Here is a 27958-nt window from a genome sequence, read left to right as displayed (position 1 = left end):
GGGACCAGGGCAGACACAGACACTGACTGGACGTGGGGATACTGCAGACAGGGGAGACAGCAACTATGAAACACAGACAGAAAACCAGAACACTAAAACTCTAACCAAACCCCACCCAGAGAACCTAAACTAAGAATAATCCTAAGACCCATAAAGCAAAGCTAGAATATAATGAAATAACAAAATCAAAGAACCAAAAACACAAAACACTGGGTCGACGACCCAGGGACCCTAACAATGTATGCTGAAGTTCAGCCTTGCAGAGCTGGCTTTAGATTTAGCAATGTGAATGATATCATTATGATCATCACTAAGATTTATTAATTAATAATTGGACAACATTATTTATTTCAGGAGGACTATGATCAGGAACTCTTCAGACTGAGGTTGGACAAGGATGAAAATGTTGCACGTCTGGAGTTCAGTCTTGCTGAGCTGCAGAACAAACTCTCCCAGGTTGGGACCCACTGTAAAGGGGAACTTAAAGATATGGCTGTGTCTACAGCAGATGACTTTTTGCACAAATCATTTCGCACCGTCTGCATTCAAACCGACCGGGAGACATTTGTCAAAACTGCTCAGGATGAAGAAGGTTCCGGGAGAACCTGTACATGCTCTCAGCAGCAGAAGGTGGCCCCCAAAAAGTTGGACCTTGCTTCCATCAGCTTCGCCGGCAAGATCGAAGGCACACTGTCCTCCTCCTCTTCACTTGTAACTCCTTGTAGCTCAAAACAACCACCAGCTCCTTCTCAGACAGCATCACCAGCTAAATCAGATGTTTTTCCTTCTCCTCCTCCTCCTCCACCTCCACTACCTCCACCATGTTCGTCTCCACCTATTAACTACATGCAGCCATCAAATGACCCGCCACTACCCCCACCTCCACCTCCTCCACCCACACCAGGGTTATCGCTCCCTCCACCTCCTCCAGCATTGGGTCTTGGAGTTGATAAACCTCCCAGGAAACCGGCAGTGGAGCCTTCCCGACCCATGAGGCCTCTTTACTGGAACAGAATCCAGATCCAGGACAACGAGTAGGTCCACTCAAGAAGTGTGTAAGAGCATATTGAAAGTCTGTACTCCTTAAAAATTTACGACAGGCTGCCTGCCACCTGAAATGTGTGGCACCAATTTTGCCCACAATAGTTCTGGCTCAAAAATCCCTCTATATACAGAATATGGCAGAACTGCAAATCTTATGGCAGCCCAAGTTCCCAGGACAGCTCGCCCCACATCTAACTGGTCCACCCTGGCAACTTTACAAGCAGGTAGCTCAGTGAGCTTACGCAGTAAGCAAAACACTGTAGGAAGACTATTCAGGAGAAACCCCCATACACAAAACTCCATGGCCAACTTTTATAGACAAGACCACCCAGGCAAAACAGCAGATCTGAGAACAGGCCATGAGTTTTATGTCATAATCAGCCCACAGAGCTGATCTGCACAGTCCCTGAGCAGTCTGAAACTGATACGTTTTACTGCCGTTTCCTCCTCACGGCTGGAAATTATTGGCCGGCCACGTTATAAACGGAATTGTGGGTGAGGTACGATCAAGGGGACATACAGCCTGTCTGTAGCTGCTGTAAAACACGATCAAATTACCTGGGTTGACTCCACAAGTTGCAAACAGCCAGAATCATCACGTTCTGGAGATTACATCATTTTATTGTCTAACTGCAGTTTTCGAGAGAAAGAGCCGTCCTGAAACTCATCACCCTTCGATAGCTCAGTTGGTAGAGCGGAGGACTGTAGGTGTATCTAGTGGAGATCCTTAGGTCGCTGGTTCGAATCCGGCTCGAAGGAGTGTTGTGTTTTCACCAAATAAAAGGAAGCGCGCACGTGCGCAAACAGCTATTCCACTACACCTCTTAGTAGGACCTCATAAATACTGACTGGATTTTTATATTGAATCATAATAAATTAATGAATCCTGCTTTCTTTCTTAGATGGCCTCATATCAGCAACTTGATGTTTTTGTTGTTTTTTTCTTCGTTTTTTAAACAGACTGCTTTGCTCTCTCCCGCAGTAACAACACATTATGGAATATTCTGGAAGAGCCAAACTTAATTGATGCCAGTGAGTTTGAAGATCTCTTTGCTAAAACCACCACACAGACAAAGAGGAAACCGCTGTCAGAGACTTATGAGAAAAAAGCAAAGCCTAAGAAGGTAAGAAATTAACTTCTGTCATCATGTTATCATTTATTCATCTTGTGAATCCCTTAGCTATTGCTAAAGAAAATGTAGGCTGCAATATTAATGGCATGTGTCCACTAGAGGGGGGTAATGCATCATGGTTTACAGACTCCTCCACATCATGGCTCTTAATACTATGATTTTAAAGCAAGAGGAAAATACGAACCAAGTGACATTAGTAAAATATAAGAAGGAAGTGAAGCATTTAAACAAGAGAAAATGGAAACGCTGGTATGAAATGCTAGGCTCTCTATTCAGGACTCGCTAATGGTTTCTACTGGTAAGGTGGTCATGGTAACCATGTTTGTGTGTGTTTTAGATCATTAAACTGTTGGATGGTAAACGCTCTCAGGCTGTGGGCATCCTCATATCAAGCCTCCACCTTGAGATGAAAGATATTCAGCAAGGTGAGGTCATTTCACTCCTTCATTGTACTGCAAGGAAACAACGTTTTGTTTCTACACTGATAACAGGCAAAACTGGACTCTATCATGATCCAATTTAAAAAAAAAAGGTGAATTGAATTTCATTGTTTTTAACAGAATCGTCGTGCTCATGAACTTGCAATGCCAACTGGAAAGCATCTGATTGGTAATGGTTTCATGTTCAGCATGACAATGATCCCAAGCAAACTGCCAGTGCAGTAAAAGTATAACTGAATAGAAGCACACAATACAGCACAATCAGTCATGGATTGGCCTCCTCAGAGCCCGGACTGGCCATCCACGCATTGTCCCACCAGTGACATTGCCTGCCAGCTATCAATGGGAATTCTTGTCAGAGAATCGCTGCACCTATTTTTCACATTTTCTGAGCCAAATATAAAGAAATGAAGGGTGACTCAAGACTTTTACGCAGAACTGTAAAATAACAATAAAATCAAAACAGTTTTCTAGTAAAATATAAAAGATGGCAAAATGCAATAACCAGTCAAAATGTAAAACATGTAACAGGCATATTATTTAAAGTATGTTTTGCTTATAAAGGATAGGTGCTTACACACATTGGTGCTGCTGCCTGTCTTGAACAATCTTGCATAAGGGATTTTAAATTTCACAAGTCCTTTCTCTGAGATAAATAAAGGTTAACAAAATAAATAAATATATCTTCAAATTTTTACCGTCTTGTGGTGGAAAGCCTCTGGAACAGCGTTTAGATTCTCATCTCTGTTAAATCCTCCAAGTGCATGTAATCATCTTTTCCATCACATGAGAGATAGATTACAGTAGGTCACTAAACTAGCTGGGTTTCCCAGCCAGTCTGAGAATTTGAACCTGCAGTAAACATTCAGGTAACCACAGCTCCCTGAACATAAACCTTGGTTGGACTTTAATCGCGGCGTCACAGAGAATGTACCCTGTATTTCACTCTGAATATGAGCTGGGGGTGAATTTGAAGCAGGATTAGTGGCCCAAACGCTCACCACAATGTCAGCAAGACGGGCAATATGCATTTCTAATCCAAAACTGAAAAATCTTTGGAGCAAACAGTAGACTGTCTTTCAGGAAGAGGAGCATGAAAGCTAATTTTTTGTCAATGCATTTTATTTATTTATTTTTTTGTATTTCCATGGATACGTTTATGATATCATATGTATTGATTATCCATCATTGATACAGAAGAGCAACTTTAGAAAAGCGTTGTCACTTCCCTTCGCAATCTTTAGAATTTGTCTGGTTGAGTGTGTTAAAATGTGAGTACTATGATAAATTTCTCTACTCTTGTCCACTGAACTTTGGCATAAGTCAAAATACGCGATCACTATTGTTTCAGCAATAAATGATCAATACTAGGAGGAATATTGTGAATGAAGCCTAGTAAGCATTTCTTCCTTTGCAGTATACTGTCTCCTGATCAGTTTCTAACCACATAGACATGTTATTTCTATTTTCCTGCTATTTTCCTGCTATATATATATATATATATATATATACATACATAGGTTCTGAGTTGGATCTGACAATATATGAATCACAGCTTTTTTTAAATCTCTCTCCTTTCTCTGTGTATTTTTACTTCTAGCTGTACTGACAGTGGATCACTCTGTGGTGGACCTGGAGACCATTGAAGCGCTGTATGAAAATGTACGCATTTAGGCACGTAATTGTGTGAGACAATTGTGTACAACGATGAACCTTTAATTTAGAAGTTGCTATCAATTTGGCAGAGAGCACTGCCGGAGGAGCTGGAGAGGATCAGGAAACACTACGAGACGTCAGAAGAAGAGGATGTTAAGCTGCTGGACAAACCTGAGCAGTGAGTGCCTCAGCAGATGTTTAGAGAGCACAGCAGTAATTGATTGTATTTGTGGACTAAATAGACAAATACCAGACCTTCTGATTTGACAGTTCTAACAGGGATGGGTAATGTCATTGCATTGTGGACTCTCAGTGTTTATGTGATTGTGCTCCAGGTTCCTGTATGAACTATCTCAGATTCCAGACTTCGCAGGCAGAGCTCGCTGTGTCATCTTCCAGTCAGCCTTCATCGATGGGATCGCCTCAATTCAACGCAAGCTCAACACTGTCTTCCATGTCTGTAAGGTGAGCTAAGCACGTGACATTCATCGAAGGTGGCCAGTAAATAATGTGACATGGAGTGGCGTGAACCCCAGTCTTGAAAAAAACTGTTGATTATCTAGGCTCTGCTGGAGAGCGACAGTGTCAGCAAGGTGATGGGACTGGTGTTGGCTCTTGGGAACCACATGAATGGAGGAAGCAGGATTAGAGGCCAAGCTGACGGCTTTGGCCTGGAAATCCTTCCAAAACTCAAAGATGTAAAGAGCAGGGTAAGGCCTTGATACCTACGGAGTCACTGTGGCTCTTTTGCCTGCCTTTCAGAACAGAGCACAGGAAGTGTGCAAAGTGTTTGGCCTGAGATTGTAATCTAACACGAGGATGAGGGAAAGTAGGTGTGAAATACATCATAATAAAGAACCTGCAGTGGTATAGGTGGAGGGGAAAGTAGAATAGTCAGACTTGATTCGATAAAGTGCCGTTATTATCGTCTATCACAGTGATAAGTGTGGGCAGAAGGGCAAGGATTTGGCTTCAAAAGCCAGTGAAATCAGGGTGTGTGAAAAACAATACTTATTACTGAAAGAAATTTAAATTAAGAGTAATAGAAATTTGTTTGTTGCATTTACTGAAACCCCAACTCCTGATACCTTTTAAAAAGGTGTGCTCTGTTGCCATATTTGTGTATGTGTTCAGATAAAGCATCTGTTCCTGGGAGAATGTTTGGTCTTGTACTTAAAAGAACAGAACAAAGAAGAAGATTTGAACTCATAAGCTTAACCTCAGCAGCATCTGCCAATGACAAAACTAGAATGTGTAGCTTGAGACCAAACTCTAGGTAAAAGAGTCCATTACATTCATCGTTCATCCAGCTTTCATGTTGTCCTTCCATTTCTTCTCAGGACAATCGCATCAGCCTGGTGGATTACGTGGTGTCATATTACTTGCACAATGTGGACAAGGTACTTTAAAAAAAATCTGCAATTGAAAAAATAAATGTAGTAGCCTAAATGAGCACTCAAAGCACACCACACACACATTCATACAGTGCTAAGGGTTCAGTATCTTGCCCATGGGTGCTTCAGCATGCATGACCTTCCAGCTGGTGGATGACCTCCTCTATCTCCTGAGCCACAGCTGCCCTTATTGTAGATTAGCATGCTTAAAATGGAACTACCTTCATAGAAATTGATGTGTTTGTGTTGTATTCTTATGAAAATTGGCTATATTAGACAATAAAACACAGGTTTGGACTCGTCCTTCAGCTGGGAATTACCTAACTCAGCATCACACACACTGCATCCACAGATGTAATGCATTTCTAAAATGTTTTCACCTTCCAGAATGCAGGCACAGAGAAGAGTATGTTCCCTCTTCCTGAACCGCAGGACATCTTCCTGGCAGCGCAGGTCAAGTTTGTTGACCTCGACAGAGATCTGAGACATCTTGGACGAGATCTGACAAGTACGTGACGTTACCATACCATCTCCTGTTCTCTGAGTTTTTGAAAAGAAGAATAACAAACAGACTCAGTCCCCTTTTCTCAGTTAATATTATTAGATGGTTGCACACATTCCAGACAGATGGCAAGCTTCCATGTGACTGGGGTGACCAGGAGTATTCTCAACTTGTGGTCATTTTGTTGTGTGCTTTTGTTTGAAAAAATCAGCCAGTGTAACTCTGTCAGTGTGATTTTCTGATACTTTCCAGAGGTTCCCACAGACCAAACTTTGGCTCAGTCTGGCATCGTTTTTCCACAGACATCCCCCACCCACCTTCACTACCCTGGTTTCCCATCACTGGCCCCAGCCATTGAGTAGCTGTTTATACTTAAGGCCAACGGCTTTCCTCTGTGAGCAAACTCATGTTAGTGAAAGCTCAAGAACAAAAGACTTCCTCTTGTCTTTCTAATCCTTTTTTGCGTGTTCTTTTCACTGCCTAAGTGTGCGCATATGACGCCATTCAGCCTGCCGCTCAGTTAAAAGTCATTCTGAGGACAATGCTTACTGTGCATGAGTATGATTATGAGTGAGTTCATTGTTGTGTCCCTACGTATGCATGTGATTTTGCATGCATTTTGTTGAATGCGTGTTTATGTGCATGTATTCTGAGACTAGCAGGAGTCTTGCTGCTGATACTGGCCTGGCGCCTTTCAGATCCAGCTTCTAATCCTTAGCCCATCAGATCTCCCATCGTTGTTGCTTTGTCCCCCTGTCGCCAGTGCAGGGAGACCGTAGCTTCCCACTTATGTAATCTCCAGACCCCTAGTATCTCTGGTATCTTTGCAGAAATGCACGGATCCTTAACCTGTATCACCTGGGCTCCAGTGTGGCCCCCAGATGTGTGCCACAGATAGCTTTCTTTACCTCTCAACACAGCTTTGTCTTATCGCACTGTCTACCCAAACCACCGTGCAATCTGGTTTGCCTGTCGCAGGTTCCTTTTGTTCTGCCTGTTTGAACTGCCCTCATGCCTGGTTTGAGGCTTTGCTTTTGTCATTCGTCACTCTCCCTCTGTTTTCTGTTTGGCTGGTATGAAATCTTTCTGTTTGTTGTGGTTAAACTTCTCTTAAGTCATCCATGTTGAGACTATATTGCATTTACATGGGTTATTCATTGGGAAGTTCATTCAAATTATTAATAAAGCTAACTAGCTATGCAGATTTGGATTTATATCTGTAGTTGGGTTTTTAAAACTACACATTGTGTACCCTTCTTGGGCCTTAAATTTTCTTGTGTCTGTTACAGTGGCAATAAAAGTAGTTTATTGAGCCACAGAGTTGCAAAAGGGTTTTTTTTTGTTTAGTTGTTTTTTATTGTATATCAGTCATGGTTTCAGCCATGCTAGCAGTCTGTGTCTGTGCTGGTCCATGCTATTTCACCTACAGGTAGATGCATATATTTTTGCACAAGCATTCATGGTCCTAAGTGATTTCTCGACTCTGGTGATTTCTTGGTTTTCCTTAATAACAACTCAACAACTGTCCGATTGGTTATTGCTGTATTTGGTACACCTTTTTATATTCTCCACACAGTTTATTATATCAAATTACAATTTTTTTATTTTTTTATTTTTGGCTTAGTGCTTATATACTTGTATATGCCATGCACACAGTGATCAAGAGCTATCCATGATGTTTCACATGATACAACCACTGCCTGCGAGGGGGAAAAGAATATTCCCGGACTGGTTGCTGTAGGTTGCTGGCAGTTGTTTTGTGAAATCTGTCATAAAGAGGCTGCTGCACCAACAAATGCATGTGCCACTTTTATTTTGAAAGTAAATGTTCTCGGTTTCCAGTTTTCACAGTTTCACTGCTGCTTGGAGAGCTGGTGAGTGTTTGAAGGTAAATTGCAAACTCTGGGCAACCAATCACGGCAGATGTCTGCTCGGGTTTTCTTCCTGTGAAATAGGAGTTTTTCCTTCCCACTGTTGCCAATTGCCTGCTCCTAGAGGGTCATTTGATTGTAGGCATTTTTTTCTATATTACTGTAGGGTCTTTACTTTACAATATAAAAGCTGATGTTCTAATGTGGTGTGATACTTTTTAAAATCCCTATAAACCTTGAGTGGACAAACAATAGAAATTAAACTCTTTAAATAATAAATACATTTTTTTTAAAAAGACGGAGACTCTACAGTATGCAGCGGTAGCATCTCTTCCACAATGTAGCCTGCAATAATGTTTTTAAGCTCACCTTCAGACGCTTTCTGTGCTGCTGAAGTAAAATCACATTTTGCCTGCTTAGCAGGAGCTGCCGCGGTGTTATCCATGGATGATGAACAAGAATCACTCAGAAGTGTTCGTCTATGCTCTCGTGTCAGGCGCTTCAGTAGATTACTCCTGCTATTAACAGCGGCCGATAGTTTTTTTCTCCCCAGGACATAGCTTACATATTACTGTAATATTCTTGTCTGCTTGTTTCAGAAAAGTGAAGAGACGGGAATATTTCCATTTCATAAAGCAGCCACTCGCTTCAGCCGAGTCCGACATCTTCCGCTTTAGGATACAACTATGCAGCAAACTGGTGGGAAATGACGTACAGCTGCACTACAGCGATGTTAAAGCGGCAGAGTTTACTTTTACGTTTAGAAGATAAATTATTGAAATTAAATAATGATATTCAGCGAGTTTAATTATTTTACAATGTAATGCAAGTACATTGTAAGTAACTGTAATTAAAATACCTAAAAATGAACAGTATTTAGTTACTCTACTTTTTCAGTGGAAAAGTAATTTAATTACAGTAACGCGTTACTTAGTAACGCATTACACCCAACACTGCTAGCAACCAAAACTATCTAAAGAAGGTTTTTGCCTCGGACAGGAAATATACACTCAGTGAAACGTGTTGCCAGAAGGTCACTGACTGGTCTGTGGGTCTTTTTTACTGGGTCTTTAGCAAACAATTTCCAGGCTAGTGCCATCAGCCTCCAGCAACCACTTGCCAACTGGTCAAGGATTTTCCGCTCATTACCAGTAGCCTGTGTGACTGTGGCTATATTCACCAGTGACTTGTCCAGAATTGTGGAGAAAAGATAAAATCATGTGGTTAGTAGTCATGTGTTTGCAAAACTTCAATACATCTAGCACAAAGTACTCACAAAGCTGTAGGTGTAGCTACTAGTGTTGTCTTGTTTTGTGAGCAATGGCAGTGGAGCCATCACTTTAAGACCTTAGCTCAAATAAATAAGAAAAAAGGAAGGATAAAACAAGGACAATGTTCAAATTTCATATTTGCTTGTCTTGTTCCAAAGTAAAGAACACTGTTAAAAATGTCACTTGAACCAGTCCTATATAAACTACCCCCCTACAGAAGTAATGGTGTAATTTGAGAGATGAATAATTCTAGCATATCATCACAAAATACTGTCAACCTCCTTAAGAAAGCATTTATCCCTCACTATGAATCAAAATCATTGTTTCAGTGCAGTTTGTGTAATTGCAGTCTCACATCTGAAGTCAGCTATATTTACATGAAGGTCCATAACTCTCTTCAGTCTGAAATAAGCAAACGTCTGTCAGGCCCAAAAGGCAGACAGAAGAAAGAAAGGCTCCCCACACAATGCAAAGAGAGGGAGATACGCGCCTCTACAGTTTACACAAACCCGAATGAAAACAGTATTCTTTTGTAATCTTATCTGAAAGATGTTGATCGAGCATCGGGGTGGGGGTGGGGTTGGTTCAGCCTATATTATGACTGGCTCCACAGACTGGCTCCTGTGATCCACTGATTGGACACAGCAACGTGGAGCCGCAGACTGGAAGGGGAAAAGGGAGAGAGAGAGGAGCAGTCGCCATCTCTGGACGAATCTCAACTAGTGATATCTGAAGAGGAAGCGGCGTAGATAACCTCACGCTGGGGTACAGGTGGACCTAGTTCAACCCAGAGCTCGTCCTTCTCTATGTGAATCTGCACGTCTGACAGAGACCTTATAAAGAAAAGACATGACACTTGAAGAATCCTTCATTTAAATCTGTGGGAGAATTGAGCAATAGCCGAGGTTGTTGTAGATGTTGGGGTAAAAAAGGCATTTTATCAGATTTAACTGCTGGTTCTATAAATCCATTTTATGTCTTTGTAAAGTATTCTGTTATTGATTATTGACCATGTCAAATAATTGTAGCACTGAGAATTTTCTTACATACAGCTAAAACAGTAATGACACAAAATGAGGTGGAAAAGTCAATGAAGTCATATAATTATACATAAATGAAGAACCCCGGAGAACCCTATTGAAAGGTCTTAATTACTTATTTTGTAGTATTAAAAACATCATTAAAACTGACAAAACCCAATACTAGCTTTACAATACTGCCAATTCAGACGAGTGTGTCCAATATTTAAACTTGGAAACAAATAAACAAATATAGGATAGTTTTTTAAGGCAGAAATTACAAATCTGGAATGCATCTGAGCATCTTCTGGTTTCAGACAAAAGATGGTGGCATAAAGGTCACCTTTAAACGTGTTTGTTGTCTTATTCTCTTCTTATGGTTATTTTAAACAAGCCGTAAATTGTTACAAAGAGAAGAAGAGAGAAATGTTCTTCATAGCTTCAATCTTCTCCAGGCTCTTATCTGAAATTTTGTCTAAATATTGAAAGTGTAATGCTTCCTGAATTTTGTCATCATTGTGTTCTTTTCAGGGTGCGAGAAAGACGTACAGAAGGTTTGCTCTGACTCTCCTGAAGAATACCTGCAGCCATTTAAAGACAAGATGGAGGCTTTTGTGCTCAGTGGTGAGGAGTTACCATTCATTTAATGTGTTATGTAAAAACATCAATGAGATACAGTCATATTAAAAAAAGAGTGCGCCCACAGTGCTTCCACAGGAACTAAGAGGGTATTTAGCAGCCAGATACAGCGAATAAAATATGGTTGATTAATTGATCCCTATAAAAGTCGAGGTTCTGGTAGTTTCCTCGACTGGGTCATTCAGGCGTGTTGACACAATGCTATAATCTTCCCAGGGTTGGGCAAAACCCAAGACCTCTGGAACAATGTCCTTTAGACAGATGAGACCAAAGTGGAGATGTTTGGTCACAATGCACAGTGCAGCATGTGGCAGAAAGCAAAGACAGCACAAACAGCAGTCACATCAGCTGTAAGAGAAAACGAGACACATTCATATAAACAAATGCCCACAAGGCTCAATCAACAGAAACAGTGTTGTAAAGAAGTGTGGGCCAGAATTCCTCTATATGACTTTATCATTAAGAGAATGAGACCTGTAGTTACTGTTGCTACAGGTGGTGCTACAAGCTATTGAATTATGGAGTCTACTTAGTTTTTGTTTCCCATGACATTTTTTGTAATGATTATTCCAGCAAGGAAATTAAATGTTGCGCACATCTTTTGAAATATGATTGAGAAGTACGGTCACATACACGCTGAATATTTGACATTATGAGCTCAGTTTTAAAAGCGTTAAAATCTTTTGAAAGACAGATTTTTGTTGTTTTGAATATCCTCCAAGCTCCGTGCAGCTTCTACTGCAATTAACATGTAATTGCCTGCTTGCACTTAAAAAACTGACTGCTCTTCTTCACATTCTTAATTATCCTCAATTATTTCCCCATAACCCCTACTCATGAGCAGATTATTAGATAGCCATACTGTCGACAGACATGTAAAAGTCCCCCCAGCCCTCATAGAAAAGCAAGAGTCATTGCTTCAAAGAGATATCTTTGTACCTGTTTTCTGTTTGCTGTTGATTCTTTTTTTTTTTTTAAGTAATTTGTCATTCAATCAAGACATGTCCTTCCTTGCCTCTTATAAATGTAGTCTTTGGGTCTTTAGTAGCCTGAAAATTACCAATGGAGTGTCTTTGGTATTTGTATGTGAGGGAGACAGAATGAATTCAGAGTACAGCCTAGACACTCAGATAGGGATCAGACAGATTTGGCAATGGCTGAGACACACAGGCACTGGGCCTTCTATGGGGCTCTTTCACTGCAAAAAAAGTTAACTCTTATGAGCTGAGGAATTCCATGTTGTGTAAAATGTTTATAGTGACCCATTTCACGTTTGAGTATTCAGTGAATACTTAATAATTCTTCTTGTGAGCGTCATCTTTTTTCCTCTCCACCCAGTAACAAAGGTATCACAATCAAGCTTCAAAATCAGTGTCTTTAAGAGAGCCGCCTATTCAGATCATCATCTTTTGTCTATTGTCTCCCATTTGTTTTATTTGTTCTAAAACTACACCAGACAATTGGACTGCATGCAGGATCTTTTTCCAAGACTTTATCTTTTGTTCTAAGATTTGAAGTTTATCCTCCTGCATTCTCTTCCTCTTAGATAAATATAGATGTGATTTAAACCACAAGACTTTAAAAAAAAGTCTTCAAACAAGAACTGGAATTTGGGTTTTATGAGAGGGTGTGTCTTTATTTACAAATTTCATTAGTGGGTAATTTCTGTAGCTTTTTAAAATTGATTTTTTTTTTATTGTTCTGGGTCTGAAGGAGACTACCAAAACATTACAGAGAGACAGACACAGATAACAAGTAGCCTACCTGTTATTTGACATAATGGCATAATAGCAAGAATGGCTCCATTGACTGCATAATTGGTGTTTTAAGACCAAATGGTTGTCTGGCTCCATTAGACAAGGTCATCATCATACAAGAGGATCTTATTGTGTAACTATGAATAATTAGATTCACAGACTTTCCATAAAGTTTAAAATTAATCTTTTTTTTTTTTTTTTGGAAAGTCTTGCAAAAACTAAACTTTTTACCGGCACACTTTTTTAACAGCACGAAAAGAGCACGCTGAAGCTTCTTATCAGATGATGACTGTACGAAAAAGGTAGGAAAATTAAGTTGTTCATTCATGTGCCGCATGCAGGTCTCTATCTGAATTTGGCTCCTAGAGCTATTTGCAGTTCATCCATTCATAATATTGTGTCTATTTTTATCACTTTCCCATTTTCCCTCCCTTTTTTTCTTTTTATTATCTTGCAACTCTTTTTTTTTTTTGCCTTTTTAGTTATTCCCATTGTTTTCCATTTCTTTTAGCTACGTTGTGACTCTTTGTTATCATATCTCTTTTTGTCTTTTTTTCATGTCTATAAATACTTTCGTAGTAACAGGCCAAACATCATACCATAGAAGTGTAATAACAGGTATTGCAGTGATCAACTGAAACAAAGTGCTGAGGAGGACAAAGCAGAGGACCTGGGTTATGTTTTTAGATGAGAGGAGACACAAACACTAAGATAAAATTAAATTTTGATCTTGATTTTTTTAAATACTTGTTTTCAGTTTCGAGGACTTGATCCTGTACTTTGGGGTAATGCCTAAGACGGGGGAGACGGAGGTGACAGCTGGCTATTTCTTCATGCTCTGGTTTGAGTTTTCTGCCGACTTCAAGATCAGGTGGAAAAGGGAGAACAAGAATATCTCTAAAGAGAGGTAAGTAATAGCTGTGTGTGTGTGTGTGTGTGTGTGTGTGTGTGTGTGTGTGTGTGTGTGTGTGTCACCCTTTGTAGACAGGTTCACAAAAACCACCTCAAGGGGAATCACTAAATTAAAAACTAAAGAAATATAATCCTCTAATAAAGACCTTACCGATACCCTGTGTGGGAAAACAATGTGTTTGTCTTCACTTAATTATTGCAACATAAGAATGAAACATAACAATTATATCTGATATTAGAAAACTGTTATGAATCCTTTTAGCTCTTTATTAGTCTTTTTTAACATTTAACCAATTCAACATTAATCTGACACAAAAGGCAAATATCTCTAAGTGACATCAGTAAAGGTGATATTGTTTATATATTAGCTGGCATCAGTGTTTATCCAACGTATAGGTGCATCTGTAACTGCTGGCTTAAAGAGTATTTTGCACATTTCTATTTCTCTACTTTACGTTTTGCTGCATATTTATAGAATAGCTTGGCCTCATTGTGGTTCTCTGGAGTGTTTTCATTTACTAAATGCTTCACTTTGCAGGTTAAAAGAGGCTCAGCAGTCAGTGAAGAGGATTACCGGAGAGAAGAAGGTGGAGACGAGAAAGACCAACCCCAGCAGCCTGGTAAGACTGGAATCAGTTGATTTACTGAGGAAGCAAAAAGATTTGCCTTAGATGACATTTGTGGAATTAGGCCTTAAATGTGAAAAACAGATCAACTCATACCAACTCAGTAATTCTCTTGCAAAGTTACTTTTTTAGCATTGCTGCTTTTATCGACTTAATAGAAAATCTTTTTGGAAATTTCTTCTTTTCTCAGTCCAGTCTAAATTTGCTCCCAACAGAAAGAGCGACTGCGTCAGAAAGAAGCCAGCATATCTTCAACTTAAAGAAACCAAAAAAAATTGTTCATATCCAAATCATTCTAACCACCGGATTATGTCCTCACAAAGCTGGATCCAACAGGATGTGAGCAAGGGTACCAAACATGCATGGTCCTTGAAAAATGTAGTTTATTTATTTACTTGTATTTACTTGTATTTGTTAAGTGGAAGATTTATATTATAACCATATTATAACTTGTCGTCTAACATATATTTAAGTTTTAAATATTAAAAAAAATCTTCTGTGCAATATTTAGACATAAGTAACAGCTTCAACTGTGTATAGACAGATACATTTTTGCATCAAATCTAAACTGTAAAATCAAATCTTTTACAATATTTTTCCACAAATAAAATCATTGCTCATAGAAAACTGTGATGCAATAGCTTGAATGCAGTTTTATTTACAAGTGCCATTACAATGAATGATACACAAATTATGCACAGCCATGAAATCAAGTGGCTTTTAGCAGTGCATGTATAAAAGTGTATGTCTCTAAAACCTTCAGCTCCATGTCCCACACAGTGGAAACAATGCAACCTCTGAAGTCATCTTATATTTTTGCACATCCATTAGCTTGTTGGGTTTTTTGTTTGTTTGTTTGGACAAATTTTGTCACTGGACTGCCGCAAACCAGCCTGCACCTCAACGGTTCGCATTGGCCTAAAACTTCCTGTCTGCAAATGCATGTGCCAACACATCCAAGTCTGTTTACACTCACAAAACTGCAAGCGGCGACTGATAATTGGCAGATGTTTGGTCATTGTGTGGTAAAGTTGTATTTGCTGGTCAAATTATCACCTTATACAGAACGTGACACATGAATCTCCCACTTAGCAGTGTGTACTGTCTTTTAGCAGATTTAGTGGTCAACTGTCTCTCCACCCAAAAAGGCTCAAGCATGTTCCTCACTTTTCTATTCCAACTTATGCGCCTTTTAAGCAAAATAGACTCTCCCTTCTATATTTTTCACAGAAGACAATATTACTGCCCAGCATGTTTTAGTTTGTGGCTAATCCATATCGATAGTAGTGCAGCGGCACAGCTTTACGCGCTGGACTCGTTTCCTCTTAGTGCTGGGCGTCTGTCCCGGACAGAGGAGGGTGTATGTGACGGTGCTGAAGGCTTTGGGTTTGCAGGCCGAACAGGAGCGAAAGGCGTTTCCGTCCTGGTACTTGTTCCGCGGGATGTAAAAGGAATTGCACTGTCCGTAGCAAAACCTGTTAATGATGGTGCGGCGAAGGCAGCCCTCCTCCTCTATGGTCTGCTTGAGCGGCTGTGTCTTACACCAGTCCAGCCGCAGGTATCTACGCTCTGTGACGTGCAGCGCTTCCTGGCTGGACTCCGGCACTTCGTATGTTGAGGTTACTGGCCCCGTTGCGCGAGAAATTAATCCAATAAGAGGGGGCTGTACACACGTCGACGATTCATTCGGGCTGTGTTTGTTTGGCTGTGGAAACGCGCTTTGAAAGCTCTGAGCTTTCGTATTATTCAGCGGGGTGAGTAGCAGTGCCAAAACGACTGCAAAGCTCTGCACTGAATGTGTCTGCATCGTTGAACCTGAAAGGAAAACGGAACAAAAGTTAAGTCCTCGATGGAAAGGAATTTACGCACAACTTTTACGCACACATAAAGCACCATAGAAGCAAGCAGTGGATAATTTTATACACAGGTTATATATATATTATACACATTTCAGAACCAATATCTGTTAAGTGGAGTTACCTGTTTTTGGGTTGTTTTTTTTTTTTAAACTCCTAGCGTGAAAACAATTATCCAGTCAGCATGCGTGTCTTCTAGAGGTCCGCCGTCCTCAGTTGTGGTTTTATGGATTACACAGTGAGGAGATATCCAATTTTGAGTTTCTCCAGAACACGCCCCCAAACCCATATCCACTCCATCCTGCCTGTCTGTGAATGCAAATCAAAATCCTCTTCCAAACTTTGTTGATGCAGATAAACCGTTTATTTGATTTAACAGAACACAACCATTTAGACAAGATGAAGCAACCCAGTGAATAAATACTGAACATGCTATAGTGAAGTATTGCACCATCATCCTTTGAATGGCAAAGTAAGACTTTTACCAGAATTACTGGCAAGTATTTGATTGGAAATAGAAATACACTTCTTACACAAGACACCAAAGTAATTCGTCACATACAAAATGAATTTGTATTAATAAACCAATCTCTGTACATCCAAGAAAAACTTTGATATAACATTCGTTCAGATCAATATATTTATACAAAGTATTGTTATGATAGAGGGATAGATATACTGTACACTGTCAGATCAGTATTTACCAGCATATATTCTATTATTTTGGGGTTGATTTAGGGTTAATTCTCTGGCAATGTGGTAGTGTGTTACGTCTCTTAAAAATAAGAAAAGAAGCAAACAGTTGGTATAAATGAACTGAGATCTCCTTTTCCCCCTATAAAGAGCCCAGATCTTCAGTGTTTTAATAAATACAGTATGACAGATATCATGGCAGGCTGATCTTTTTTCATTCCTATATCTCACTTGTGAGCATTTCTGCTAAGAGACAGAGTTGTTTCAGGGAAAACCTATTTTATTGCCAAGGCAAGATTTCAAACTACCGACCAAAAATAGCTTTTCAATCTTTAAAAAAAAAAAAAAGAAAAGAACAAGGTCCATTGTAATTGCTGTTTGTAAAGCTCTGAGATCAAGAAATAACATTTTTTTTAAAACCAAAAGACAACTTGACAGATCCCATGTTTTTGCAATACAATCAAACAAAGCATTTACAAAACACACACAAAGACCCACTGACTGTTAACCAAAATGCTTAAATTATTAAAACCTTTTATCTGACAGTATATTGTAATATTGCAGTGGGTATTGCAGGAGTTTAGGTTGTGGATTTGCTGGCAGCGGGGACAGAAGGTCCGTCTTCCTCCTCTTCCTCTGAGAAGTGAGGAACTGATTTTTTGGCAACGACATTGTCCAACCTCTGGCCCAATAAATATGGGTTGACACTCTGTGGACACAAGCATAAAACTGTTTGTACACAAACTTATAAACATGTCTATAAGTTGCATGCATCTGATTAAATTCAACAGAAATTCAAAGTGTGACTCTTGGCTTAACTCCCACCAGGGGTTAAACTCAGTGCAGAGTGCTCAGTTTTGTGATTTCTCAGACACAATCCCACACAGGAAAAGCAAAAAGACAACCAAGAAATAGTATACCCGTTTTCTTCTCTTTGGTCCACCCTTCAGTTTTTGGTACAAAAGTTCCTTGTTCTGAAAACAAAAGAATAAAAAAGCAGATTTCAGATCTAAAATCATGTATTCATTTGTTACGCTCAACAAATTGTTTGAATGCTCCTTTTAGGGAATAAAAACCAGTGTTCTCAGTGGGTAACTTCCTCAGACCAGACATATCAGAGGACAAACTGGGAAATGGATCCATGCTAATTACAAGAAACTTTTATCTGATCTTTCAAATAACAGAAGTCTTGACTTTTTGTTTCTGCGGTTAGAAATGCAGCAGAACCCCAGAATCCACAAGTATGAGTACTGTTGCAATGTTGCCATCTCCGATGGCAAAAAATGGCTTATATAAGCCTCTTTTGGCAAACAGCTGACACTGATGGCCTTTTTCTGACCTTGGAAAATTGACATGAGCCTCAAATGGTAAAAAAGCAAATATGGTCCAAATACCTCAAATGAATTAGGAGCCATGTTTGGCAGGTAAGATGATGCAGTTGGCAATCTGTAGTCTGTACTTTACCTTAAAGTGGCCCATGTGGTTAATAGTGAATAACACCCAAATATGTGAAGCAATATGGGAAAAGCTGACTGAGAATTCCAGCTGCGCACAAAGAAATGCCAAGTGATGATTCAATCAAGAGGGCTTTCCATTATTTCCAATCTTTGTTATTTTAACGTAACTGTCTGCAGTATCTACCAAAACTAAAACTGGGAAAATATTTGATTTTGCAAGTTTGCACCTTACAAAGAAATTAATAGCTTCTCATTTTTATGGTAGTTTGATTTTAATGCATCCAACCTGGCCTGTGGAGATGTGGATTGCGATCAATTAATGATTGCTTGAAAACCTCGAGGGGTTTCTCTGTATTGTTGTACCGTCTTGACCTTACAATATAAAGCACCTTGAGGCAACTGTTGTTGTGATTTGCTCCTGATCATGATGACTCTGGTGTTCCAAATGCACATTTATTTGATCTCCTGCTGAAAATTATTTATGCAGTATTACTACTTTGTTGCTTTACTCTCTTTCATTTCATTATGAGGTAAATCTTTCTGTGTTCTGGACTTCTTCTAGCTATCAAATAATCTGAGACTCTGGGCAGTAGAATAAATTAAAATCAATAAATCAAAATAAACCAAGTAATTAGTCTATAATTAAATTAATCGATTCCTGAGGTCCTGTTTTGTACTCACCCACTTTGCCAGGGCAGGGTAATCATGTTCTGGGTCAAACAGGTGCTGGTGTTTTTGAAACTCTCTGCTGAACTCAGCTGTGTCAGGAGCATTTTCCAAACATCCATCTGCTGCTGTGTATGCAATAAATAGGTAGCAGAGAGGGAGTCACTTTTTTCTGTTCATTAGGCAAGCGATGTGTGTTCTGGAAAAGGCTAGCAGTGAATCAGAAAGCGATTAATGCACTTATTTATGTCATTACTTCCTTAAAGGCCAAAAAGAAGATGGAAAAACTATGCATATTCTTAAAAACAGCATTAATAGCAAGATTTTCCATTAGCCCCTTAAAAGGCCTGTGTTGATTCTGCAGAAATGAGTGTTTTTTTAAAAATACTCTGCACAGGGGAAGAATTCCTACCCGTCTTTCCCAGGGGACAGGGGTTTGGTGGGTCTGGGTAGCTGTGGTCATCACTGAAATCTTTGGGAACATTGTCCCCTGTGAGCTCTGCCACAATGTTGGGGATGTTTCCATAGGGGCCTAGATGCTGCAGTCCCTCATGGGCACCACCTGGTGGGGAAATCAGACACTACAGTCTCAACAAAATCATAAATGCAGCGTTACATGTCTTCCAAGTCCAACTAGCTTTGTTTACCAGGGGGGCAAGCACAGAACTGTGGTCCCCCTTCCTTTCATGATCCAAATCTTTCGTACATTTTTGATTGCTTTTGAATGAATAACTGAGCTGTCATCACGATAGCAGGCAAGGAACTGTTCATATAATGTTGTATTATCAACTCTTGTATTATTCTAGGGTCTATACCTTACACAATAAAGTGCCTTGAGGGAACAGTTGTTGTGATTTGGCACCATATAAATAAAATTGAATTGAACTGAATAAGATTGTTAATAAAAATCTATGATGTGCCTGTAAGTCTGCACAGTTTGAAATCTCCACACATTTTAAACATTTATTTCTCAACATACGGTAGTCTTTATCGCATCATCTTGCTCAGTGTCTGCTACACAGAATGAAGCATACAGGATCAAGATTAGCCTCTTAACTTGCTTGCAGCCTAATATTGTTCTTAGTCTTTTTAGTACTCAACTATATCAGAGGTCAGAGGTCAAGGCAAACCATAATAACTGTAAATGTGATTATACTGATAACTGTGAGCAATTCTAAACATAAAGCAAGTTTACAATTAACCTTATATGATATTATGGCCATTTTTTGTTAGTGTTCTTTTAATGTCATCAGAAAGAAAAGACTGATGGTTTTGCAGATTGTTTTTTAATTGTGCTAAGTTGTGGTGGGTTATTTCATAGACACAGAGTCACATCTGACACCACTTTACTGCCTTAAACAACTACTGATAGCTAAACCATTCATAGACTCGTCTCTCTTTTTGTTAACAGCTCACTGAGTGCGTGTCCTCTCCCTCTCCACTTCTTCCTTCTTGTCCATTAGCTACCACTTTGATAGAATAAATTAGCTGTAGAGTATGGTGTGGACTAAACCACTTGGCTTCATTTGTAAAGGGTGAAAAACTGCAAATAAAAACAAACTTTTAATTTTAGGCTTTGCAAGGATCCCTCCTGCCACTTTTCCAGCTATGATGGCCCTAATGTTTATATCCGTTGGGTTTAAGCATTCAGTATTTTTCTGGTCTCAAGGGGATATGAAAATCTGTTACCCATTTTACCCATCCATAAGTCAATATTTCAGGTTATCTGAAAATTTCAAGTTTTTCTCAAGTTTAGATTTTATTAGATTTTATCCACAAGATGAAAATTTGAAGAAAAAAATAAAAAATACAGAGTTAAGACAGATGAAGTGGTGGGGAATATTGCCTCCAATATTCTTAAACTAGAAGATCCTTCATAAATCTCTATAACATACCCTGTATGCTCTGAGGCCCAACAATGTTGGTAGCCTGGTGGGCAGGATACTCCACCCTGGGCCGAGCAATGCCGAGCTGCTCCATGACACCGTGCAGGAGGCGCTGGATGTCGGCCTCAGACACCTGGTCAGCCGTACGGGGACTGCGGGCTGGAGCTCTGCCGAGCTGTAGGCACAGCAGGAGGCTGAGTAACGATAACCGCACCGCCGAGCCCATTTTCGTTATCTACAGGGAGAAACACACACACACTCAGTAGCTCACAGATGTTTATTCGTGTGCAAACACGGATGAATTTCCTGTTATAAACATATACGCAATTATTTGTGGATAAAGATCCATAATACGACAAAATCGCCTGAATTGAATGTCATTGTGGGCAAAACAAACAAAAACAAGGCATCATGTAGTCCGTAAAATAAATAAATCTTTGATGCGCCACTTACTCTGTAAACAGAGCCATTAAGGCCGTTGTGAAAAGCCTATAAATAGCTCCCCATCAACCAAAAACGGCTTCACTTATAATGAAACTCAATATAAACATGTAATTACATAGATTTTTATTTATTGTTGTTACAAAGGAATCGCGAAGGATCAAAAATCAGATTTCTGCATTTTCCCCTTACCTTGTTTGCGTTTAAGGAGAACCCTGCCTGCTGAGGGAGACCTCCGTCAAGTCGTCCACAAAGAAAACGCACATTTCCGGATCTTCACAATAAAGCTTTACAAACGCGGAGGAACAAAAAGCCAAACACAGATTTTCGTCTAAATTCACTCTGTCCCAAGTCGATTCACCAGCGTTCTGCGCATTATTCGTTTATGGGCAGCGTTTGGTGAAAATTTTTTATTTTCCGTCTCGTTTTGTTTTGAAGAGTTGATTTCTGATGTCTTCATACGTGGACATTTTACAACCTTGCATCCGTCTCGTTTCACGGTTCAGATGCAGTTGCCAGGAAACAGCAAATCCACTTTTCCCATTGGCTATGACAAAGTGCCATTTACTCTTCGGGAGCGCTACACTGACGCTACAAATCCGAGCCCAAATGCATTTTCCCCCATTTAGTAGTGGCTACTCCGTTTTCCATGTTCTTATATTTCACAATAATTTCTTTTTTAACAATAAAGAAAGGAAATGGGACTCCTCAAAACTGGGTTCGGCTATAATACACAGAAAATTTAATAAAATTGACTTTAGGAAAGGAGACTAAAAATATATCTTTATTTAATGAAAAATGTATGGGAAAGCCGTACATACATTGTTCAGTCTCTTGTTACATAAATACAGTTAAAAAAAACAACTAAAACAAATCATAAAACATAGCTTCCCCCCCCAAAACCACTCTTGTCAACCTCCTGGTTGATCAGAGGTCTTGACTTTAGGGAAACAAGCATGAATTATAGTGACGAGCGTCTTCTCCAAAGCATGAGCTTTAGTTTTCCTGCAGGAGAGCCATCGACACCTCTGGTGAACCTGATGATGATCCATATGTAAAGCACAGAGGCACATTGAACAAATACACAGCAGACAGTGCGCATTTGGCCAAAGCTGATAAGCACCATGGTTTATTCTACAGTTAACATTTGCTTTACTTGAAGCGGCTCCTTGAAACCAAATGCTGAAACCAAGTAGCATCAACTCTAAGCCTTAGCTCTCTAATTTGTCACTGATGTTAGAGTGAACACTGAAGTTAAATTTATAAACCTTTACCGTTTACCTTTTTAGACCATCTTGTGGCATCTTGTTTAACTTTTTTTCAGCTGCAATGACATCATCCAACAAAGCTGCTGCAGGCCTGAAGCTTTGATCTAGAAACGGTTTTTAGATTAGACTGCACAAATAAAATATTCTCACACATTCCAGTCTGATTCTTTCGCCATATAATTACCTGCTGAAGGCATGTAGGTCCTGAACAAAAGGATGTTGGGGAAACAATCCAGACCAAGGCTTCTCCTCAGCGTTGGTCTGTCTCCTGATGTGGACCCGTGGCTCTGCTCTGGTGGCCTGAGCTTTGACCCTCCCTGAATCAAGGGCACCGTCTTTACAGAGCGCATTCCTGCATGCGTTTGAGAAATTTAAGCTCGAGAATTCAAATAGTAAAAACTGGTTAAACATAATTTGAACGGAGTGATTTGCTCAGTAACTTCTGTGGTCTTTTTACCTTTGAAACTGTGCCGCTTTTTACTTCTACTTTTGGAGCCAACATCTTTCACAAAATGGAAGTTCATCAGATATTCCATACTATCGATTACAGTTTTGGGAATCACACCTATTGTCATACAGATTAAAGCATTGCATATAAAGCATTGCATATAAAGCCACTTGAAATTTGTTTATCAACACCAAATAACTGGTCTTTTACCAAATAAATGAGGATTTTCAATGAAGGTGCGCAGAACAAGAACTCTGAGCTCAAGCCGTCCTTCAGACATCTCTGTCGTGTTTGGTGGGGGTAATAGACATGGAGCGAAGACTATAGCCAGGTTGGAGCTGGTCATCAAGTTCTCGCTGCATCTGACAGCAGTACATACAGTGGAAAAAAAACAAACAATATCAGGTCTCCTGAACTATCATGTTGTTTCCATCTGAAGCACACAACCTGGGGCAGAACCAGCTTTGACAGAAACACTTGTTTCCTAGACAAAAAGGACTTTAAATCGGCACTTTGTGTATGCGACTAATTTCTGCTAACGTTTAATTTAAAAAAAAAAAATCCTTTCATACCGCTGGGAAACTTTTGCCAAGTAGTCGAACATGTAATGCAAACAGGAGGCGTTTCTTGCAGGAAGAAGACAGGACAGCAGCTGGAGGGCTGCCATCCTGTCCTGTAGGTTGGGCAGAGACTGAGCTTTGAGCATAGCTGCATGAAGCTCCGAGGGAAACAGCGGCTCTGGCAGCTCCCTGCAAAACTGTTTGATCAGAGTGGCCACATCATAGGGGAGGGCAGTGGACAGACAACTCTCTCCTCGATTCAGTTTGGCCTAAACCAGACACAACAAGAGCAAAAAAAAAAAAAAAGAGCATATCTGCATGTAGTGTTGTTGTAGTAGTTTGTCTAGCTATAACCAGAGTAAACTGTTTAATAGATATAATTAACATTAGAAACACCCATTCAGTTTCAACAAACATCCTTTTTGAAGGATTCGTAAAACTATTTTATTTGACTGCATTTGTACCCTACAAACATGTGGCAACTACTGCAAATGTAGAAGTGTAGGTGACAGGTCAGTAAAGTGACTTAAACCACTAGATGGCACTATTGCTCCAGAAAATATTGTGGAACTAAGACTTAAAAAAACAAACAAACATTGAGACTCTTACCCTGAGAGTCTTAATACGAGCAAGACAGCCTGGTTTTCTGAAAAGGCCCACAGTCCCACCACGCTCCAGAAGGAAAGAACAAGCGTCCACCAAAAAGCTGGGACACAAATTATTAAGCAAAGTTTTAGAAGTGTTCCTCCCAAGTTACATTTAATGATTTCCCTTTCCCACTCACCAAGGTACAAGCCCAAATTCAGGAATGTAACACCTGGGCAAATTTTCCAGAGGAACACCAAAGATCTTTGAACCGCTGATCATCAGTCTCTCCCTTTTCTTCTCAAGACTCTTGATAGAGATCCCATAAAGGACTTGAAGGTGGAACCGAATGACATTGCTGTCTGTAAGCTTCATGATTTGACCGGAAGCAAAGAAAAACCCAAGCACATTAACGGCCTTTCACCGTGGTACCACAATCTCTGCAAACTCAGTAATGAGTAAAGGAGGTGGGCTTTATTATTCTAATCCGTATCACCTGCCACACAGGAAGTGAGCGCTGAAGGGAAAGTGATGCATTCAGGAGTGGTGTAAAACGTGGGTCACTTTAGATTGCTATTGAAACACTTTTACAGTAATTCTTTTTTTCCGGAAGTGGGTGTTTCAGTTTCACAACATCTTTATATCAGCAGTGTTTCAGCAGTATTTCCCCACATGTACGACAAACATTTGTAGAAGTGCAGAAGACTGTAAAGTTGTAGCCAAATACTGTTTGAGATCTTTCAGTATTGATCGCAGTGATACTAATAAATGCTAGTGTGAATGCACTTGTTTGAACATACTTGAGTGCCAGCTCCCAAATCTAGAACTGATTAAATGCATTTTTACTGAAAACGTACCAGCACTGGGGCCGATAAAGTCATCACCACAAAATTACTGCCTAAATGTTGGAACCGCTGACATCAGTGGCTGTGCAAGACATTTATGATTATTCACAGATGTAGCCTACAAATTCCTCATTCCCAGAAATTTCTTTTGCTGGAAATTATACCACCTTATACTACATAATGTGGGTTTGGCTCTTAAAAGGCCAGTAGCTTAACAGAAGCAGCATACTGATGGCGTTGTAGCCAAGATGTTATTTAGTTGGTGGGTTGTGGGAGTGCAACTAACAAAAAAAGTGATTCGAAAGCATTAATGTTTGTCGTTAAAGGGTTCAAACTCCCACTATCATCTTTCTGAAGTATGCTGCAATTAGACTGAAGCTTTTTAGGGCCCGAGCACTGAGAGTGCGAAGGCCCTATTGTATCTGCTCCGTTTCTTCTTCTTCTTCTTCTTCTTCTTCTTCTTCTTCTTATTATTATTATTATTATTATTATTATTATTATTATTATTCTTATTCTTATTCTTATTCTTATTCTTATTCTTATTCTTATTCAGGCAAAACAAGGGCCTTTTTGAGGGCCTAAACATGCTCAAAAACTCATGAAATTTTGCACACATGCCAGGTCTGGTGAAAAATTTTGTATTTTAATGGTTTTACATATGGGCATGTGAAAATGGCTCTGTATTCGCCACCTATGCCTTGTAAAATACAGCCCTATGACCACATCGTTTGAGCTACATGTATGAAATCTGGCACACATGTGTACCATGCCAAGACAAACAAAAAAGTCTGTGGGCCCATTGAGGCAAACCCAACAGGAAGTCCGCAATTTAGAAGTGAAGGTGACATTTTGACTCTAATTTTGCCATTTCCATGCCTCAAACTTTTTCAAATTCCTCCTTGGGATTTGGTCGTATAAGCTTCATCTTTGGTCAGTGTCAACTACACACCTGGGCCATGTTAAATTGCAGAGCCACGGCGAATTTCGATGACTCGCCATGAAAATCGTATTGCCTCTCATTCTGTCATACATTGTCCAATCTGGGCCAAAGAGCACACATATTATAAGGCTCCAGCCCTGAACATATTTCAACTGCCATATTTGACATCAAGGACAGCGCCACCTAGTGGGAACAGGAAATGTCATGTTTTACACTTTGGGGTACAGTATAGTGATGGGTGACATCTGCAGCCTCAAATTTCTCCAGGAAAGCCTTAAGGAGTTGGTCTTGGGTTACAGTGAAAACTGTGAGTTTTCGCAGAAGGGTGTGACCCCGAAAGCATGGCGAACTTTGATGTCTCGCCATGAAGAAACAAATTAGTATAACTCAATGAAATCCAGTCTGATCAGTACCAGACTTTACAGGCGTGATGTCAGGGCCGACCTGAACAGATTGATGTGCCCATTGTCAGGAATACGCAGAACGCCACCTAGTGGCAACAGGAAGTGTCATGTCTTTCACTTTGTTGTACTGATTTCCACAGGTTCATCGTGGCCACCTCAAAAGCGGTGAATATCACCATCAGTCCCTCATGATGCTTCAGTGCGAAAATTGTGACTTTAGACTAAACGGCGCACCCTGGTGGCAACGCGGTTCACCATGAAAGATGAAGTGGCTTTTGAGGGGCTTGGAAAGTTTAAAAAGTCTTGAAATTTCAAAGCATCAGCCCCTGCTCTGTGTTTTATCTATGAGTCTGAAACCTGTTAAGCTTATGGAAGATATTAAGATGTACAAAAAAGTCTCTTGGAGCAATATGCCAAATCCAACAGGAAGTCAGCCATTTTAAAATTAATGTGTAATTTTAGCGACATTTTCCCCTCTTTTCAGGCACTGTACTTTGATGAACTCCTCCAAGGGATTTCATCAGATTGGACCGATCTGCAGTGCGTGGCATCTAAAGACCTTTGTGATGTTAAATTGCAAAGCTTTTTACATTCAGGGAAACAGGGTGGTCATGGCGGCATGTGGAGTCTTCAGTCACCAATTCTGAATCATAACTAACATTAAAAACATGTTTAAGAAGGAAAGAGAGCAAATAAATCTGATTAACATCTGATCTTTCTGTTTTTTGTTCAATATCAGCATGACCTGTGTATACATACACAAACTTTATTAAAAGAGATAACATGACGTGTTTCCATCATGTAGTAATTGTTAGGTTTAAATGTACCAGAACAGTTAGACACTGTGAAACACATACAGTCTTCAAAATGTTTGATTAATATTTTTATTGTGAATATTAATCAAGATTAAAGTAACAGTGTGCAAAATCTCAACACTAGATGTCAGTACATAGCAGACTGCATTCAACCGATTTCTGTTTTGGTACCCCTCCTAGTTCAAATACACAATCCCAACTAAGGTGGCTTCCATTTATCTGTAGTGAGTGTGTGCTGTCAGTCCGCTGTTTAGCCATGAACTTTGTCATGAGTTCAGGTTCCAGTGCTTTCACCCATTCAGTCAGCCACTCATCTTCTTTTTTATTTTTATTTTTATTTTTATTTTTTTTTCTGCCTGTCCCGTTTGGTTCTTTTGCCATCAGAATTATTGTCTAAAGGCGAAGAAAGATGCCCAACGGATTTACTTTACCAAATTGACCATCCCAGCCTTGCCATAATGGTCTATTTTTTATTCACCTTTTATTGTTTATTTTATTTATTTTTTATTTTCACTTGCTAGATACGGAACAGACTTGAATGAGGAAAATAAAATGGAGAAAGGAAGAGGGGGGAGAAAAACAGTGGAGAAGAGGGATGGGGATAAAGGGCAAAAAAACAAAAACCAACTAAATAAGTATTTAGTCAGCCACCGATTGTGCAAGTTCCCCCACTTAAAATGATGACAGAGGTCAGTAATTTGCACCAGAGGTACACTTCAACTGTGAGAGACAGAATGTGAAAAAAAATCCATGAATCCACATGGTAGGATTTGTAAAGAATTTATTTGTAAATCAGGGTGGAAAATAAGTATTTGGTCAATAACAAAAAT

General features: G+C 39.7%; 4 protein-coding genes and 1 non-coding gene across 6 annotated transcripts in view; 2 read left to right on the top strand and 3 right to left on the bottom strand.

The window, feature by feature from the left end:
- The window catches only part of fmn1 (formin 1), a 28844-nt gene extending 13966 nt beyond the window's left edge, over window positions 1–14878 (top strand). Inside the window, exons 6-19 of the mRNA XM_005737314.1 lie at window positions 355–1034; window positions 2027–2168; window positions 2515–2602; window positions 4218–4279; window positions 4363–4451; window positions 4609–4738; window positions 4837–4983; window positions 5614–5673; window positions 6055–6175; window positions 10862–10954; window positions 12977–13028; window positions 13484–13633; window positions 14177–14258; window positions 14480–14878. Of these exons, the coding sequence (XP_005737371.1) occupies window positions 355–1034; window positions 2027–2168; window positions 2515–2602; window positions 4218–4279; window positions 4363–4451; window positions 4609–4738; window positions 4837–4983; window positions 5614–5673; window positions 6055–6175; window positions 10862–10954; window positions 12977–13028; window positions 13484–13633; window positions 14177–14258; window positions 14480–14524 (1941 nt within the window). The 3' untranslated portion in view covers window positions 14525–14878. The remainder of the gene's footprint in view (window positions 1–354; window positions 1035–2026; window positions 2169–2514; window positions 2603–4217; window positions 4280–4362; window positions 4452–4608; window positions 4739–4836; window positions 4984–5613; window positions 5674–6054; window positions 6176–10861; window positions 10955–12976; window positions 13029–13483; window positions 13634–14176; window positions 14259–14479) is intronic.
- trnay-gua (transfer RNA tyrosine (anticodon GUA)) lies at window positions 1716–1803 on the top strand. The gene is given in 2 exon segments: window positions 1716–1752; window positions 1768–1803. It is a non-coding gene; the product is annotated as a tRNA-Tyr (tRNA).
- Window positions 14879–14936: 58 nt separating the features above from the next.
- On the bottom strand, window positions 14937–16323 carry grem1a (gremlin 1a, DAN family BMP antagonist). Its single transcript, XM_005737291.1, has 2 exons — window positions 16245–16323; window positions 14937–16079 (listed from the first exon to the last, which is right to left on the bottom strand). The coding sequence occupies exon 2, from the start codon at window positions 16069–16071 to the stop codon at window positions 15532–15534; it is 540 nt and encodes a 179-aa protein (XP_005737348.1). The 5' UTR covers window positions 16072–16079; window positions 16245–16323; the 3' UTR covers window positions 14937–15531.
- Window positions 16324–16469: 146 nt separating this feature from the next.
- On the bottom strand, window positions 16470–21535 carry scg5 (secretogranin V). The gene is made up of 6 exons (XM_005737290.1): window positions 21456–21535; window positions 20832–21057; window positions 19349–19498; window positions 18952–19064; window positions 17734–17787; window positions 16470–17522 (listed from the first exon to the last, which is right to left on the bottom strand). The coding sequence occupies exons 2-6, from the start codon at window positions 21046–21048 to the stop codon at window positions 17394–17396; spliced, it is 663 nt and encodes a 220-aa protein (XP_005737347.1). The 5' UTR covers window positions 21049–21057; window positions 21456–21535; the 3' UTR covers window positions 16470–17393.
- A 490-nt stretch (window positions 21536–22025) lies between these two features.
- LOC102198062 (rho GTPase-activating protein 11B) lies at window positions 22026–24605 on the bottom strand. 2 transcript variants are annotated; one of them, XM_005737288.1, is made up of 8 exons: window positions 24324–24605; window positions 24149–24245; window positions 23552–23808; window positions 23190–23341; window positions 22989–23096; window positions 22716–22883; window positions 22545–22635; window positions 22026–22300 (listed from the first exon to the last, which is right to left on the bottom strand). In XM_005737288.1, the coding sequence occupies exons 1-8, from the start codon at window positions 24497–24499 to the stop codon at window positions 22225–22227; spliced, it is 1125 nt and encodes a 374-aa protein (XP_005737345.1). In that variant the 5' UTR covers window positions 24500–24605; the 3' UTR covers window positions 22026–22224. The 2 variants fall into 2 exon arrangements, with proteins under 2 accessions (XP_005737345.1, XP_005737346.1); XM_005737289.2 differs by having other exon boundaries at window positions 22244–22300; window positions 22538–22635.
- Window positions 24606–27958: the final 3353 nt, after the last annotated feature.

Source organism: Pundamilia nyererei, unplaced genomic scaffold (genome assembly GCF_000239375.1).
Source record: "Pundamilia nyererei isolate P.nyererei 1_Seehausen unplaced genomic scaffold, PunNye1.0 scaffold00074, whole genome shotgun sequence".
NCBI lineage: Eukaryota > Metazoa > Chordata > Actinopteri > Cichliformes > Cichlidae > Pundamilia > Pundamilia nyererei.
Note: the sequence above shows the minus strand (reverse complement) of the source record. Positions and strands in the feature narration are given on the sequence as shown.

Excerpts from the sequence above, each read along its gene's own strand:
- LOC102198062 (XM_005737288.1), bottom strand. The coding sequence starts at position 24,499 with ATGAAGCTTACAGACAGCAATGTCATTCGGTTCCACCTTCAAGTCCTT. Across the intron at positions 23,342-23,551 it reads TTGGCAAAAGTTTCCCAGCG|ATGCAGCGAGAACTTGATGA; the intron begins GTATGAAAGGAT and ends TACTGCTGTCAG. Across the intron at positions 23,097-23,189 it reads TGAAAATCCTCATTTATTTG|GTGTGATTCCCAAAACTGTA; the intron begins GTAAAAGACCAG and ends GTATGACAATAG.
- scg5 (XM_005737290.1), bottom strand. The coding sequence starts at position 21,048 with ATGGGCTCGGCGGTGCGGTTATCGTTACTCAGCCTCCTGCTGTGCCTA. Across the intron at positions 19,499-20,831 it reads TGGGCCTCAGAGCATACAGG|GTGGTGCCCATGAGGGACTG; the intron begins GTATGTTATAGA and ends TTTCCCCACCAG. Across the intron at positions 17,523-17,733 it reads GACCAAAGAGAAGAAAACGG|AGTGTCAACCCATATTTATT; the intron begins GTATACTATTTC and ends TTGTGTCCACAG.
- grem1a (XM_005737291.1), bottom strand. The coding sequence starts at position 16,071 with ATGCAGACACATTCAGTGCAGAGCTTTGCAGTCGTTTTGGCACTGCTA.